The 17,816-nt window shown below is 43.9% G+C and overlaps 1 protein-coding gene across 32 annotated transcripts in view; it reads right to left on the bottom strand.

The window, feature by feature from the left end:
- rims2a (regulating synaptic membrane exocytosis 2a) overlaps nt 1-17,816 on the bottom strand; it is a 187,774-nt gene that overhangs the window by 124,235 nt on the left and 45,723 nt on the right. For 21 of the 32 annotated variants that reach the window (XM_036538373.1, XM_036538374.1, XM_036538393.1 and 18 more), the window contains exon 5: nt 10,937-11,250. In XM_036538373.1, coding sequence (XP_036394266.1) covers nt 10,937-11,250 — 314 coding nt within the window. Of the gene's footprint in view, nt 1-5,352; nt 5,902-10,936; nt 11,251-12,401; nt 12,508-17,816 lie in introns of those variants that run through there. The other 11 variants (XM_036538384.1, XM_036538401.1, XM_036538399.1 and 8 more) reach the window with 2 other exon arrangements.

Genomic DNA, 17,816 nt, shown 5'->3' with positions numbered 1-17,816 from the left:
AATGTGCCAAACAAGCAAATTTTATGCAACACAGCAACTGTAAATTAGACTGCTCTCAAAATTTAGTGCAACTAAGAGGACTCTGGACTTCCTGGACTACACAAGAGCACTACAGTTTAGGGACCTTTTGAGAGATGCTAAATGAAAACACTCACATACACACACACACACACAAGACACACAAAGCTCCTACACTTATACACATGGGAAAGAGAGTTACCATACATATGGTAACTATTTTGTGTGTCATGATGAACTAGTTATTGGCTATTGGCTATCTGACATAAACAATGTACTGTACTGTTGAATGACGTCACTGACAATAGACAAAAGTAAAAAAAAAAAACTACACGGTTCATCCAGATAGCAACATGTGCGTGTCGTCTCTTCCACCTAGAAATACATAACACTTACTGCATATTCTGCTGTATCTGTTGTTTCATACCTATGGACACCACAAATAACAACTTGAAATGAATTAAGCCATACAAACAAGGAGAGAGACAGAGACACAGCCTACCTAAAATTATCCTGGACTTATTTGTGCAGTTTAATCAAAAGCAAACAGAAAAAGGCATAATTTGTGAGTGAAAAAAAAATAAAAATTAGTTTATGGTTTATTTTTAGCTGTCACTAATTTCTATAAAATATCTTTACTTTGTTTTTAGATTTCAGCTGCAAGGTAGAAAAAAATACATGTGAGAACAGGCCTCATGTAAGTTGATACGATATAACTACTGTTCTCTTTTTTATTAAGTACTTTAGAGGCTCTGATTTGAGCCATGCTAAATGCTAAATGTACTGAATACAGAGCTGCTCATGTATCTCCATTTTTATTCCAGTCTCTCAACTACATCTTCCGGTCAAAACTCTGGTCACCTTACCACTATATGGGTGTCTTTCATATGTCAGAACCTCAGCTATCATTTTAGAAACTATTAAGTGGACTACACCACGTGAGTAACTGCAAAAAGCTAAAGCCAGAAGTGGGACTAAAAAATCCTACTGTGCCTGTTATTATAGTCAATGTTAAATGCTGCAGTATGAAGGGTACTTTAAAATAAATAGTGTGAATCTTGATAGTACAGAGGAGAGTAACATGATTCATTAGCCCCATTCGATTTCTCCCTGTCATTTCCGTAAATGTAAGGCTATGAAATATGGGCACAGTCATCATAAAGCAGGTAGAACAGCACTAAAAAGATGTGAGAACAGAACGCCAATGATCAGCCAAATCAGAATTCTTGCTGTATCATTTTTACACTGTAAATGAATGTATATTTACAGTTTCCAACAAATGACATGGTTTAACCCGCATCAGCCACATCAATGTCTCATCTCAGTGTCTGCTTACTGACTAGGCAGAGGGGGCTTCCTTTTCAAGTGAAGCTATTTCATGAAAGTTCATATCTAAGTTTCAGTACATTTCTAACCAATAACCAATGTCCTTCCATAAATCTAGCCCCTAATAAATGTTCCAAAGTGGGGAAACATCAGTGATACAGAAAAACCGCTCTGGGGCTGTCCCTGACACATGTACACACACATGTATGTGAGCGCACACACATGTGCATACACACACAGACACACACACACTCACACACGCACACCCAGAGTGAACACAGCACTGTGCGACATAGTTCAAGATTTCTAAGAACAGCTCTCGCACCCCATTAGGACCCCCACCGGAGAGCATGCATAATACATGGAGCTGTGTTTAAAAGCACAGCCCATTAGTGTAGTAACACAGAGAGCGCGGTCACTGGCAAAAGCGGGCCAGGTGACGAGCTCCCATAAAAGCATGCCACAGTCAAAGTCAGCGGCCCTCCACGGCACACCCACAGTGGCCCCAACCCTCCTGCAGGGGCCACACTTCCCCCCCTGTGCCTTCGGGGGCTCAGGATGGGCCCTGGGAACAGCTGCCCCTCCAGCGGATCTCACCTCATGTCTGCCCTCAGGGGGTGGGGGGCTGAGCTACAATATGCAGGCAGGGGCTGAGGGGGTCTCATACCAAGAGATCACAGATCTTCTCTGTGCTGAGTGCAGCTTGCCTGGGGGGGAATATCTGGAGAACCCTGGACACATTCCATATATCGAAAACAATACACAGGCAACTCTCAGTCAGGTGTACTGGCAGGTCACTTAGCCCTTGTGGTTGCCTGTGATAGGATTCCCATTTTTTGCACAGGTTCCAGGTTCTGCATATTCAAACTATCTCAATGTATCAAAGAGACAGACTTTCCACATCATCCAAAGGGGTCAACACATTTTATATGATCCAAATAAATGACACAAAACCTGTCCCGAGGGTGGCTCATAGGTGTGAAAAAGGCATAACTGCAGTGCACAGAATTCCTGCTGAAATTCTACCACTCCCACAAAAATGCACTGGAAAAAGCATTCATTTAAAAACATATGTTTATTTCAGGGCTTCCCTCTGCTATGGAAGCCGAGCCCATTTACGGTTCCTGGCTGTGGTGATGGTGAAAGTGGTCAGTTTGAGACTCCAGGGGTGTCCAGGAACATCAATCATGGGCTCAGCCCTCACAGCACTTCTGGTCTCCACGGCAACACCTGGCACCACATGACACATTGAGGCAGGCCGAGGCAGCCAGCGCAGGGACACAGGGGTGAGGTGGGACAGCCACTGACGGAGAGGAGACACCACGCTCAGGGCCCCCTCCGCCAACGAAACACAGTCCCTAAATCTCATCTCTGAGTTAGGGGGAGCCCCTCAGCCAGAGGTTACTGGTTAGGAATGGCAAGCCTAGAATTATCTTGCTTAGGAAACACAGTTTTCTTGCCACCATGCTCTGACAGTTTCCACCAAACGGGCTTTGCAGAGCTACATGAGAGTTTTCCTTTTTTCTACCTTGCCGTTGATGTGTGGGAGATCGTTAAAGTTTAATGGAGCACGTTCTGCTATTTTGAAATGCCAACTTGCTATTCTCCACCTTCAGTGCACCCTTGTTCTTGGTGCTCTTGTGACACGCACTTAGTGTATCTTGCTGTGATGAACTTGTATGTCATTCTGAATAAGGGCATCCACTTAATAAATAATACAGAAACTACTACTACTAACTATAATCAAATCCTGAATTTCTCTGGGCAGATGGGCTGCGAGCTGAACCCCCTATACAATGACGGTAACATAACATTAGTATGCTGCCTGATTTTCAGGCAAGCCAATTGGACAAGCACACAAGGATGTCATCAAACTAGCATGCTGTCCACCAAGCCACTTGTGTACTAATGAGACCTACAGCAGTTACCATAATATGTCCAAAAAACACTGACAAAAAATTATTTTCTTAACCACCATCAGCATCTTTGGAGAAAAAGGGTAATGTTACTTTATGGTATACCCTGGGTAATGCATTAGACATGAACTGTAAGGACTGGCCTTTAACCTCACAGACATGATCCAGGAATTTCGAGCTTGGTGATCTGTTCCTATTTTTGGAGGTATCCAGATTATAGGGCATGAGGCCAAAGACACTTGACCCTACTCCAAGCAAACGTCACCGGCACTCACACTACACCTGGGATAACTGTGGGATAACCACACCTTCTGTCTCATGTGACATACTGTGAACTGTGCTGTACAGTACAAACAACAACCTCCCAACAAAGAGTTAATATTTGACTTCAGCATAATGTATAAGAGTAGCACTAGCTCCTCTTACACAAGCTCTACATCCTTGAGAATATACCTCATTCAACACTATCTCCCCTCTCAGCTGTGGACACTTCTGCACTGGCATTTGGATTATGTGTGACATGTATGATTTTTAAAGATATATTTTAAACCAAAACTTAAGAAAATTCTTATTTGTTTGTGAGAGTTAAATGTTGAGTGATGAGGGAATACACAGAGAAGCAGCAACTTGGCCGCCCCAATTTGACAGCGTTATACAGTAGGTGCGCCTTTACTGTAACCCACACCCTCACCCTGTCGGCTGTGTAATGTGAGGGAGGCTAGGACGCCCTGAATTATTTCTGAGGGAGAGGAGAAAAAAGCAGAGGGGAAAAAATACCCACAATCCTCTGAGCCAGGGTGCACACCTCCAAACTCCGGTAACCTAGAAAATACCTCTCTCCCTGCATGGCAAATCCCTCAGGCATGTGTGGGTTCATGCACTTTCGGAATCCAAATTAACGCCAAGGAGCTGGCGACATGCTAGGAGACTACAGCACCAGCGAGCACCTGGGAGGGTATTCGGACACACAGTTTTGCGAATCAGTCGAAGGGCATGAATGCACAGCCAAATAGCGTCAGACATGTTTTGAGATTCTAATTAGCTTTCAGGCGGCTGAGCTAGTTTTTACTGAGCCTGCACAACTGAGTTTTTACAGCGCTGTGACAATGGTGCTCTTTTCCTCTTTTAAAAGCGTGGCAGCCCTGCCCCCTCCCCTCCCTCTCTCTCCCTCTCACACACTCTCTGCAGAATCGGTACATTTTTCCTAGAACGATTATAATAGATATTTGAAAAGGTTAGTTGCATGGAGGTTGAATAAATTCCATTAAGACGTAATGTGGGAGATGACAACGTAGATCTGAACGCAGACATAAACAGCACAATATTCAACTCCGAAGGAGATGATAGAAACGATACGATTTGATTGCGTGCAGAATTTACAGTATAGCGTTTTGACTATCCTAACTCTTTGTACTACACTGGTCTGCAAATGATGCGCAAGGGGGCTCATGTTAAACGCTATGGCTGGAGGTTACAGGCAGAGCACGCGAGTAGAATCCCGCATTTCAGAAATGAGCCATTCTGGCTAACACAAGAAGGAAAAAGTCTTGCAAATTAACGAGTCAGCATTTTAAGTTGAAGCATTCGCAGCATGCATCCTTTTAATTAAAAATGATTAAGCTGAAACCGATATCATATCATATATATATATATATATATATATATATATATATATATATATATATTCCCCCCGATTAACGCGGTGCAGGGGAGAGGGGTTGCCACAAATGACTGAAATAATGCGAGCACTGTTCCGGAATGCTACTTGCATTCGAAGGCACCTCCGCTGCCGCTCAGACGGCACATGCGGCAGGAACACGCTGTTCCACATATACAGTTCTCCGGCTCTCGTCAATTTAACAGGCTGATTATTTTAAACATTAATACAGTTCTAAAGCCCTGCCCCCTTCGCCACAAACCGTCACCATCCTCCCCCTCGCTCAATGAAGGACATTTTCAACTGCAATTTCCCGATATGTCTTCACAAAGGCTGCCCGATCAATAAGCGAGACCCCCCTCGGCACGGATACACCTCCGATCTGCCAACGGGGAAACCCTTCATATATCACATTATTTCAAAGGCATCACTCACCCAATGTTGCTTAGCGCTTGCTCAAGCAATTCGGTCTGCAAAATATTCTGAGGCGGCGAGAAAGCCCCATTAAAATGAGATAAAACAGAGCTACAAAACTGACGCAACGTCTCAAACTGCATTTTCCTCTTCTCCCCTTCTCTCTCCTCGGTACGGCCCTTTTCCTTCAGTAACAACACATCCACCTGTCTCTCGCCGGAGTCCCTCTATCTCCTGGGGAACATTAAAACGAAAAGACGCCAATCAAGTTCCATATTTTTCCCGATCTTCGTAAAAAGTACGCTTTAACGAACAGCAGCCGATAGTTAATTGTTCAGTCATTATGCTCCGAACTTGGCCCGGGAAAAATGTAGGCGAGGGGACAGCTTTTCGCCTGACCGTAGCAAGATTTCCTCACAGCGGAGGGGGAGAAAACGAACGAAAAAAAGGAAGCGAGGCATCTTTTCTCAGGCATCCCTCAACGGAGCTTCAGGGGCCGCTTTCACACGCACAACTCATTTCTGCGAGCTTATTAAAATACACACTCAGTCGCGCACGCCCGGCTCACCCACTCACTCGCACTCTTCGCAGGGCGAGCGAGATGCTGTCGTCAGGACTTCAGCCACATCTGGCTGCCAACCGTCAACTCTCAGAAGTAATAAAGGAGGTGGACAAGGCACCCTAATGCCATTAAAACAACGTCTTAGGGAGGGGGAGGGAGAGGGTGGACGGGATCTCTGTTGAAATGAAACCTAATGGCACCGAAGGTTTACACACAAATCACCGGAGCAGATTCTTTGTGGGAGGAGGGGGGTTGTCTCCTAATATCCAGCGTACATCTGGGAGTAGCAGTAAGCGCAGGAAATTTAGCACAATGAAGAAACAAAGGCAGCCGGGGGAGTAAACAAAGTGGTTCATATACAGCCTGGAAAGACATTGACAATGACTTGACAACTACTGCAATGTATGCATACCTAATAATATCTCAGCCATTACATATTGATGGAAACATTTTTTTTTATTTATCTTGGTATTTGGAATTGTTCAAATTCACCAGCCTCTTATTTCATTGGAGTATGGGATTAAAATGGGACAATTCCATTTCTATTTAATATGGCTTATTCAAAACTAGAGATGTTAAACTCCAGATAGTTAAATTACAACGAAATCTGAAATGCAGGAAGTGCGATGAAAAAAGGCGGCAGTGGAATGGAATAAAATACCTAGCATATCAAATAATCCAGACCAACACATATATCCTTTATGTCTTTTAATACTTTCTACACTAAAAATTCAGTACTTTGCAATTAAGATGAAAAAAATGTTATTTTTATTTATATTTTCAGCAAGAAGAAATTATTCAGCTTTGTTCCCTGTTCCCTGTTAATCACTTGTTAATTCCCTGTTAACTTTGCCCATGATTTCAGCTCTGTATGACCACACTGATCCATGACATGTTCATTTCACAGTGGTGTCCCACCTCCCCAAATTTCACCCAGAGAGACACAGAGTACCATTCGGCTGGAAAACACTTCAATGTGCAATTTCAGATCTTACATAATCCCTCTAATTACTCTACCACTTCTCCATCTGATTGCATTGCCTCAGCTGTGTTTCTGAGCCTGGGACAACACAGGTCTTATCTACCAAAAAGACAATCAGTTTAGTCCGCTAGCTCTCGCAGTACAACGTTTCATTAACCAATCTGAGCCTTTGCAATGATTTTGCCACACCAACCATAAAACAGGAATCACTTTGATGTCTTTCTCTCCTTTGAACCTCAGAGGCAGATACCAGAAGATTTCATGTCATTTAAACTGTTGTTTCATTTTTCTCTGTGAATCTCACGACCACACAATCACCCCACCCCTAACTTCTGACACTATATAAAAATCTTTCAAAATTAATTACCACTGTAAAAACAAGTATGGGATTATTTGTCTGCTTGGTTTACATAATAAGGAATCTTGTTGCACCCTGCTCTGAAAAGACAGCAGTAATGGATTTTGTGAAGTGGAGGGACACAAAGTTTGAATGAATAAAAGTGTGAAACCTTGAGAAAAAAAAGAGCAAGTAATTAAATTCTAATCCCAGCATAATTATAGTTGTTTCCTCAGCCTCACTATGGCGACTCGTCCCTCAGTATCTGTGTGTTCATTCAAATGACACCTTGGAGAACAAGATAAATTAGTCCCTTTCTTAAGTTATTTCTTGTTATAAATAGGCTGTCAGCATTTTTTCCCAGTGAAATAGAATCAGAGTTAATTTAAACATTCTTTAAGATTAATGAAAGTGACTTCTGGTGCTATTGCTGTAGGACTTCGATTTGTCGGTCTTCCTCCATCAGTCATTTCCATTACCCCTTGAAATTTCAGATTCCCAACTTCCTGGTATGTCAACATTTGACTCTGCCAAAGCAGAAGTTGTTCCCTGTTTCAATTCTCTCCCTTTATCATGCCCATTAGTATGTATAAAAACTATCATTGAAATGCCACATTGAATCAAAATAGTTTTATCTCTGTCTGCTAATCAGACAAAAAGGTTGTTGTTCCTACACTATGTATGCTTTTTTACAAAGCAAAAAGTAGCCATTTCCCTTTCGATGTCTAGATTATCTTTTTTAATCAATAAAACATTGTATATGTGGATAGCTGATGTGAGATATTAAGAGTCTGAGCAAGATTCATCACTGAAAACACAACTGCCAGTAATTGAACCATGAAGACAGGTACAAGCTACCTCCATTGGTAACATGAAGCAACGCATTAGAAAAGATACATTACCACATAAATTGTTACTGCAAAAGGGTAGCAAACATGTTACATATCATCACTTTACAACAGCCTTTTAAAGCAATTCCTCATTTTTACTTGAGACAGAAAAAAAGAGAGAGAATATATTGCAAGATGGGGTAGCAAGCTCTTTCTTTTGAACAATGCACATTTACACTCTATAAACAGAACACTTCCATTTAGATTAATTTATTGCATGGGAAACAATGCAAAATGAATGGGACACCATTCATGCAGCGCCTTGCTGGTCCTCTTCCACACCAAAACCACAAACTAAAACCATTTTGTACTTTCAGGCCACCACTGTCAACCAGCAATTTCAGCAGAAGAGTATTATGACGCAATGTTGTTGGGCCATTCATGGATTTTTAAACCACATTCCCAGCATCAGATAGCCATCCACTCATTATTCTAACGCAAAAAAACGTATGAATGGGCCTTGGCTGCTTGGCACGCGAACGTTTCGCATCAGCTTGTTCGCGTGCACTTAGGGTTCACCATTAAAATTCAAATTCAAATTCAAATTCAGAACAGCATGACAAGGTGAAACATACAGCTCACACATATCCGAAACAGCCTTGAAACTGCCCGCATCGCTCGCTGATTTTCTCCAGCATTGCTGTGAGTTACACAACAGCTTCTTATACCCTGATGAAAGCAGACAGGGTTTTACTCAGCCATATGGTGAGCATGTCAGAAAAGCTCACCTTCGTCTTAGCATAGAGTAAACACGGCAAAATTGTGCAGGGCATACTGCACACGCTTGGCAGATGTCATGCTTTGCTGTGTTTCTGCTTGATCATTTCCAAGACGACATCACCTCTACCTCTGATGAGGCAAAACAATAAGCATTGAGAAGGTCTTCCTGCTGAAAACACCCCATTCCTGTGGTGCTCATCCAGTGCAGACCATGTCAGTAGTAACTACAGGTATTTAAACCATCCTACTGAATAGCTGGGTGCTGGGAAGCCAGCTCTCGATGGAATGTAGTTCAAAGTAGACAGATCACTCAGAGCCATTTTGGGGGGAAACTTGACCTTTCCCGTTTACCGTCATGAATGTATTATAGAAAGCATGAAGTGAGGTTTGGGGAGTGGAGGGGAGAGGACAAGCGTTGTATTCTCTGCACCTTCAAAACACCCTGCCGAAAAAGTGTGGCTTTTGTCCCGCTGCGGCAAGAGGGACCTGTGACAATCTGGCACACCCCTCACAAGGTCATAGGCAGGACAAGCCACGCAGAGGGACAAGGGCCTGCGAGAGACAGTTTCCAAGCAACACGCTGGGCCTGTCCCGACAGGAACACTCGGACCACAATCCCCTGCTCCAGGCAAGAGGCCGGACCCACAGGACACGAAGGCGGCCCTGGGTGCCGGACATCTGTTTCTTACAAACAAGCTCGCCATGAACAACCAAAGGGGCAGCTTACCTGATGGAGTCGCACACCCGATAAGATGCAGGAGAGAAAACGAGTCTAAAAACAGAGACTGTAAGGTTGTATCTGAGATCATTTCTGCTCAGGTCTCTTTTTTTGTCCCCAGCCTGCAGCACAAGAGGGTAAAGAGCCACCCAGTGGCCATGAGTGTTATTACATCTGTTCTCATCCTGTTATGTCATCATGGACCTGGTTTTCTCTGGGACACAGCTAGATAGAATTCACTTCAGGAGGGCAGGAGGCACGTTTTACCTGCCATAAGAATCTCTCTGCAATACCCCGTAAATCGATGTCATTAATTCAATAATGATTATTTTTAAAATTTGTTATTTTATTCGTATGATGATTTTTTTCAAGAACTACTGTAGACACCTTCAGTGCAGTCCTGTGCTTACTCAGCCACCCCGGCTTTACTCTGTCAGCTGTAACACTGGCCATGACATCCACCCATAACAAATCTCTTCCCATATTACCCTATAAAAAACAGGGATGAAGAATTAACGTCAGAGAAAACACTGCACTGACTGTCTAAACTGTCAGTTGGCTTCTCCTGTCTCATGAGAAAATGAAATGCTATAACATGTTTAATACTGCATCTCCCCCAAAAAACCAAATTTGAATAATAAAAGGATACAAAGTTTAGTTTAATAACAGATGGAACAGCTCGAGTGATTCACAATACATGTGTAACTAGGTGCATTGACTGTGGAAGACAAAGACCTAAAGGGGAGAAGGTATGGTAATTTGGAATGAACCTGAAACCTTTGTTGCACAGGGTGTTTCCTTCAAAGAATTTCTCTGGTCTGGCAATTGTGCTTGCCAAGCCTTCCTTCAGGGGGCGAGATCAAAGTCTTTTCACACAGCGAGTGTGTGTGTGTGTGTGTGTGTGAGACTACTGGGCGTATGTGTCTGCAAAGCGTGTGTCATTGTTGAGTGTGCGTGTCTGCGAAGTGTGTGTTTGTGAAGTGAGTGTCACTCTGCTGAATATGTGTGTCTGTGGATCGTGTGTGTATGTGGAGTGTGTGTGACTGCCAGGTGTGTGTTTCTCTAAAGTGTGTGGTACTGCTGTGTGAATATGTCTCTGAAGTGTGTCTATATGCATGGCTCTGTTCCAGTTGACTTCACATGCCTGACAGGCACTCCAAAGACAGTCCTTCTTCCAAAGGTTTAAGCGATTAAACCTTTCAGGACTCTTCATGCGAACTCGTGTGCCAGAAGCGACCCCTTTCATCTTTTGTTAGGAACCTCTGAAACACCCATCAACAATTCCACACAGTACTGAAACCTGTCCTCACGTCTGAGACATTCCCTTCCACCAAAAAAAACAGCCTCAGCAAGCTAATTCCACTGAAAAATGGAGTGGTGGGCCAGTGCCCCCTACCTGTGGACGGGCGCGTCGCCTGGACCCGAGTGCTTCAGCCCTGAACCGTTTTTGAGCGACTCCTGTCGTGGGAGCCCGTGAGGTCTGTTTTTGTCCGACGCTGGTGTGGATATGTCCCCTGAGGTTCCCTGGTAGTGCGACGGCTCCTGCAGTTTGGCCTTCTTCTCCCGCGGCGCCTCCTCGTGGCGGCTGCCCCGGTGGGCCTCGGCGTCGCCCAGCTGCTGGGGGGTGTTACCACCGCCGCTGTAGAACCAGGCTCCCGACTTTGTGAGGATTTCTTGTTGTTTTCGGCACAGGTTGCATACCCACATCACCTGCACACAGAGCAGAGAGAGTGTTACAGCTCTGCAGTGATGCCAGCCATAGTTACATAATTTAGCATTACCTATATACATACATACAAACAGAGAGAGAGCAAGAGACAGACAGATAGATAGATAGATAGATAAACAGATAGATAGATAGATAGATAGATAGATAGATAGCATCCATAAGTCACATTACTATAGACTTTCAAATGCTGGATGTTGTTTTTGGGAAGGCTACCTTTTTTAGTATTGAATCACCACCATGCAGTCTTCAAATACTAGTGCAAAATCCTATATATTAAATATTCCTGCAAAACTAAAACAGGCTGCTTTTTGTGTATGCAGTACTTATATACTAGGCATATAATTTTGAGGGGAAGTCCAGTCCTCTCAATGCGATATTTGCACCTGTCAGAACACAAAAAAACAGCAAAGCAACTATGGGTACTGAACACCAGCAGTTCTGTTTTCAGGGCATGATTGCTAACCACAAAACAAGCATTGCTAAGTAAGGATCTGCACAGAGAGGGGGGTGCGGGACTTTACTGAGAGGACCGCTCTCAGAGGGCGATGATGGCGGGTCGGACTGGTCCGAGGGTGGCCACCTCACTGGGTCACCATCATTTTGGGAGGATTAGTAGCCTAGTGTTGCGGCAGGGCAGGAAAAAGCACCACCGTGAGAGTGGGTCACACGGACCTCCCCGCATACGTTCTGCAGTACAACACATGAGTGTCATAAATCTGGCTGCTGACAGAAGCCCCGGGCGCTCCGGCTCAGGGGCTGCTCCCCGCTGCTGCACCGCGCTGGCCGCTCACCTAACAGCCCTCTTCCACCCGCCACCACCCGTGGTATCGAAAGTTTCCATAACCAAAAAGCAGTTCCCAGTGGAGAAAAGGAGCGCTGACACACTGTTTTACTTCAAATGCACTCTGATCACATGCGTCTATAGCAGTCAGTCATCACTATTTTTCATCAACATGTCAGTCACATATTTGTATACTATTTGCACATTTGTGTTACTATTATCTCAAAAAGCAATCAAACCTCACTGTATCATGCAGTACACAAGACAAATACTCTTGACTTGAGGTTACCTAATGGACAGATGACTAGCCATAATTAGCTTTTTTCCAAAACTTAATTAAAAAATTCAAACCTTCTCAGAGAGGCTCGAATCCATACATGCCAATACATCTCCACAGCCACCTGTTTGACAGCTCTGTCTTCTGATGGAGAGCTCAGGAGCAGCATATGTAGTTATAGTTTGGCTCGCGCGTTCTGGCAGGGTCTGACAGTCTGCCTGGTAGGAAGGGCAACAGCACCAAAATACCAGGGAGAGGGAGGAGGAGGAGGAGGAGTCAGGGTCATGTTTCAGCACTGCCAAAAAACGTTCGTCCCCGAACCCCGACGGGACTCACGGCGTCGAGGTCTGTCCCGGTCCGTCTCCAGAGCGAGATGGAGTTCGGGAAAGGGAGGTGACAGTGTGCCTCCTTCTCTGTCCTCCCTCTGTTCTGAAGGCTGCCCTCACACTGAGCGAGCTCCCCAGCCCTGCGTCCCAGAGCTGACTCACTACATTATCCTGATTACTGTGCCCCCCCCCCCTCCCCTGGCCCACTCCGGCTCACTCGCTGCGTCCGAGCAGAGGGAAAGGGGGGCGGTGCAGTCGGGGGTCTAGCAGCAGTCGGGCTAGGGATCACTGTCACACCCCGTCCGCTGACTGATTGAGAGCTTTTCTCTCTCAGAGTTCCCGATCCCTCCCTCTGTGTCCCGGGAGAGAACAGGGTCCCACAGAATTCGCAGGGTAGGTCTCAACTGTGAGACGCATTCCAGTTTGGAAAGAGTCCAGCCTTTCTAGTACTTTAGAGCAGTACTTTAGAGGATGCAGGCAGGAATAATTATCCTCCCTTTCAGGTGCAATAATATACATAACTAAGCTGATGCACACTTAGTAGTAGCAGTTGTAGCAGCAGCAGTCACAGTATTAGTTATAGTGGTGCAGCAACAGCTCCCATTACTCTAGTTGCTATTGCAGTAATGAACTTAGTTTGCTGTCCTGTTAGCAGTAACTGTTATTGTATAATGATCTACTTGCCATAATATACAGAATGATGCATTTTTGTTTGTTTTTGTGGTTAATGTGATTCTGGTACACCAAGCATATATATCCTAAATCTGGGGTAACAGGCGGAAAACCGAGGCACTCTGCATTCAGAGCAATGAGCTCCGCTTAACCAGAATCCTCTGCTGCTGCCACAGGCTAGGCCCCACCTGTGCCCACAATGCAAGATGCCATCCCGCAAGCAGCAAGACGTATTCTTCATTACTGCAATTTCCCTCTTCTCCTAACGCAGCCCAGTTCCTTCACAGTTAGAGCGTGCGTTGTACATCAGCCGTGGCCTACTTACTCACTCCCTACAAGTGCAATTAGCATATAGTCAGTTGCAGAGTACTTCTCCAATCTGCCAATGATAATTAAGCAAATTCCGAGCCAGAGAGTGCATATGCAGGGCCTTTAATCTAATCAGCAGATGCCTAATGAAATATTAGGGCTCCAGAAAGGAGAGCGATAACATGAAGAAGCAAAATGACCCCTGTAAAAGTACTACTTTAACAGTGCTTGTAGTGGTAGGGAATAGGGTTTATAACCCAAAGGCTGCCAGTTAGATTCCCAGGTGGTGGGGGAATTTATATATCAAGACGTACACATGGATAATGTGAAAATTTTAAGTTGTGTAAGTCACTCTGGATAAGAGCTCTGCTAAGCACACATCATGCAATGGGGCAGCAGAGTGGTGTAAGTGGTAAAGAGCTGGGCTCATAACCAAAACGTTGTGGGTTCTTTCCCCACTGGGACCCTGCTGCTGTACCCTTGGGCAAGGTACTTTACCCAAAATTGTCTCAGTAAATATCCAGCTGTATACATAGATAGATAAAATTTTCACTCTGGATAAGAGCGTCTGCTAAATGACAATAATATAATTAGACCACAGGCCTCAAAAACGATCCACATAAACCTGATACTGAGATACAGATAGTTCTCTCTGTGCTGGAGAGAACAGCGTTTCTAACAGTAAGGATGATGCTAAAGGGCTGACTGACTCATTTTTCATTTTTTCATTTAAATACGCTTTATGCATCTGTATTTTATCCTATGTGTTTTCCAAATTTTAGGGTGTGACTTAAGGAAAGACTGTCAGTACTCCGCCCCCCTAGTTGTTGTTTTGGTGTTCTCCCCATCTGTCATTGTGGTCCATGTGCTTTTGTTTATTGTTTTTCCTTCTGTTCCAGTCCTGACCCGCTCTCCGCCCTGTCCCCGCCCACCTGATTACCTCATCGCCCATCACCTGCCAGCCTGCCCACCTGCTTCCCATCACCTCGTCAGCCTGTCTCTGTCCTGTTTCCAGTTTGTTGCAGTGTTTTGTGCTTGTTTTGGTCGTGTCATGTTTTTGCCTTGTAGGTTTCCTGTATTGACCCTGCCTGTGCCTTGCCCTGATAGGCAGGCAAATCAGGCAATCTGGTTTCGACCCTGCCTGTTCCCGTTTTTGATCCTGCTTTGCTTTAGGACTGCCTACCTGGTTTTCGACACTACCTGTTCTGTCATTTGCGATATTGTCCGGTGATTCTTAATAAAGCCGCCTGGAACCTGAAGCTCTTGTGGTCTGCATCTGAGTCCATGCCTGAGCCCTTACAAAGACCTTGCTGGGCTCTGTTTCTAGGTGCTGTCAGAGATCACAGTGCAAGCTGCTCTCCTGTGTGGTTTCACTTACTTCTTGGACTTGACAGCCAGCTGCTCCACAGCTAACTGGAGACCCAAGCAATCCTGCACCGGACTGGAAAGCCTGAGCACGGCACCGCACCAACACACTGCATCTCCACATGACCAAGGAGCAACACATTTATGAACAGCCCCTGGTTCACAAATAGCAGGCCAAGGTTGTACATGTCTGCCCCGAGAACGACTGCGTAGCTAGTGCTACACAGGGGGAGAGAGGAATCCAGGAGTGACAGCGGCTACCACAGACTTTCAGGGTGACTTCAAAATATAACATGGCAGAGATACTGCAGCAGTGTGAATACATGTGCAATGAACACCACTGTGACTGAGCCTTCAGAAGAATCCCAGATTAGGATTGAACATAACCTTCATATTGAGCGTGCTGCACAGCTGGTGCAAATGTGCTACACGTCAGCATTCCACCTACTCCCCTGCTTTCAGCAACATTGTGAAAATGCCAATACCAGTACCAATACAATTAACCACATCTCCTACCTCATCATTGCATTTATTTCAATTAGGCTACTAACATTATTTCACAAGACATAATGTTAGTAGCCTATTGCAGAGGTTGGAGCTATGGTTACTCAAGGGAACTGGAGAACAGAGTAGAAGATATAACTGTCAGCTCTAAGGAGACCATGTTCATCACCTCAGATGAACGATCTTAAACTCTTTTCAGCCAAAAAAAAAAATGGTTCTATCTAGTTATCTGAGAAGCAGCGACAAGAACATTTCGTAGGTCATTCCCATATTGGCTGCTGTTAAAACAGAAGGTAATGAGTAAAAGTAAACATTCTCTCTGTGTGATTAATATATTGCTAGAGATCTCAATACGTATATTGCCATATGCATAATGTAGCCAATGTAGTTGTTTCAGCAGATATCGATGTTTGGTAATATTTCATTGCAATTTAAGATAAGGAAATATTTGCATTTCTCACAAACTCTGATGCAGCTGAGGTACTCAGCTTCAAATTTGGAGCACGAGGGGTTAACATGCTTACTAATGGCAACAAATGGCTCTGACACTGGTGTGTTTCTCAGCGCTCGCAGGTGCAGAGGGGAAAGAAAGAAATGGATCTCCCAGACATGGCATTTCTGAGGCATCTACGGCTGCTGAGTAATGGCGACCTGAATTCAGTTTTGTTGGTCTTACAAAAACAGGAAGTTCTTTCACTTGAGCAAATCTATGTCTATAGTCTAAGGCCATCGAGTTTAGGAAATTGGGATTTAGTGGAATACAAGAGGAGACCAGTTCAAAGCCTTATTACAATCACAGCCTGTATCAAGTTTTAAAGATTATTCAAGATGAGCTGCAATAATGTACAAACTTTGTGTGGACCCAATTATTTTTTGCAAAAATTCTTAATTTCATGTCACAAAGCTCTGTTTTCCATATGGCATTGTCTGGTACTTATTTATCCATTTCACCATTCATTATCTGTTATTGCAATTAAAATGATCTGTTTGTGTTTTGATTTTTCTTGGATAATTCACCAAAGTGCTGCCCTTTTTTAATTCTTTACAAAAATTAACACTTCAGTACTAATTCAGTACTGTTCCTCCTATTGAGAATGGCTTATAAATGCAATTGTGTTAATTATATAAAACTTTATATATAGTGTAAAACTGACATATTTTTGTGTGTGTCACTGGAAGCTGGTTCTGCTGCTTGCATGTAATTACCTATATCACAATAATGGGGCCTCCCTAAATTCTAACAAAACCACCTGCATGCAGATCGGTCAGCTGCAATATAACAGCTGTTCCTCTTCATGTCTGAATATGCAGGCATGTAGCATCCAGGTGGGGTTGTTTCTCCTGCATTTGCACACTGCATTGAACTGAAACCTAAAAATAGCCCTGAAATCTCTATACGCCCCACCAGTGCTCCCCAAAACAGACTCCTGTTTGGTGACTTCTTGGAAACGTGGCCCACACCCTGGGCACTGACGTCTGGAAGCAGCCAGACTCATCGCACTCCATCATTGTGTTAGTGCCTTTTGCTCCTGGGTCAGGACGTGCTAACATGAGGCCAGTCGCTTGTATATTTTAACATGCAACTATAATTATATATTCATTTCAAATCCCTGAAATCAGCTCCCCTCCTGTTTAGACATACACGTTGCACTCCCACTGTGTTACTTCCTTATTTGGATCAGCCTTTGAAATGTTTCACTTCTGCCTAATCTTGAGCTATTGGTATTTCACTGAATAAAACAAATGTCCTAAGAACTTTTAGCAGAGAAATAAAAACAATATGTTGCCATGTCGTACATATGCTGTTTAAAATGTTACAGTGCTTTAAATGGCCTACAGAGAATATTTATTTATTTTCCAAACACACATTCAGTGGCTTTGAAAACAACTCCCTGAAGATGGAATGTACCCTTCAGCTATGACATTTTGTGCTTAGCTGTCATTTTAGCTTCTGTGAATTCATATCAAAGCAACCAAAAAAAAAACTAAAAGTGAGTGCTTTTAATTTAGCTATGCACTATCACTGAGCTCCCTCTTGTGGTAAAATCCCATCACTGCAGGAAATCACAGTCTGTAGGCCTCTGACAATCTAATGCTGTAAGAGCTAGCACCTGGGTTGGTCTGAGTATGTGGTAAGTTACAGCAGACAGAAAGATAAAAACAAAAAATAGACATAGAAAATTGAATAACACTGCATTATTTACGTTATAAAACAGCTGGAACTAGCTGACCAGGTGTTGGGGCAGCAATGTGATGTAATCGAAAGGAGCAGAGTTTAAAACCCAAAAGTTGCCACTTCAGTTCACTGGCTGG

The sequence above is a fragment of the Megalops cyprinoides genome, chromosome 10 (genome assembly GCF_013368585.1).
Source record: "Megalops cyprinoides isolate fMegCyp1 chromosome 10, fMegCyp1.pri, whole genome shotgun sequence".
Taxonomy (NCBI): domain Eukaryota; kingdom Metazoa; phylum Chordata; class Actinopteri; order Elopiformes; family Megalopidae; genus Megalops; species Megalops cyprinoides.
Note: the sequence above shows the minus strand (reverse complement) of the source record. Positions and strands in the feature narration are given on the sequence as shown.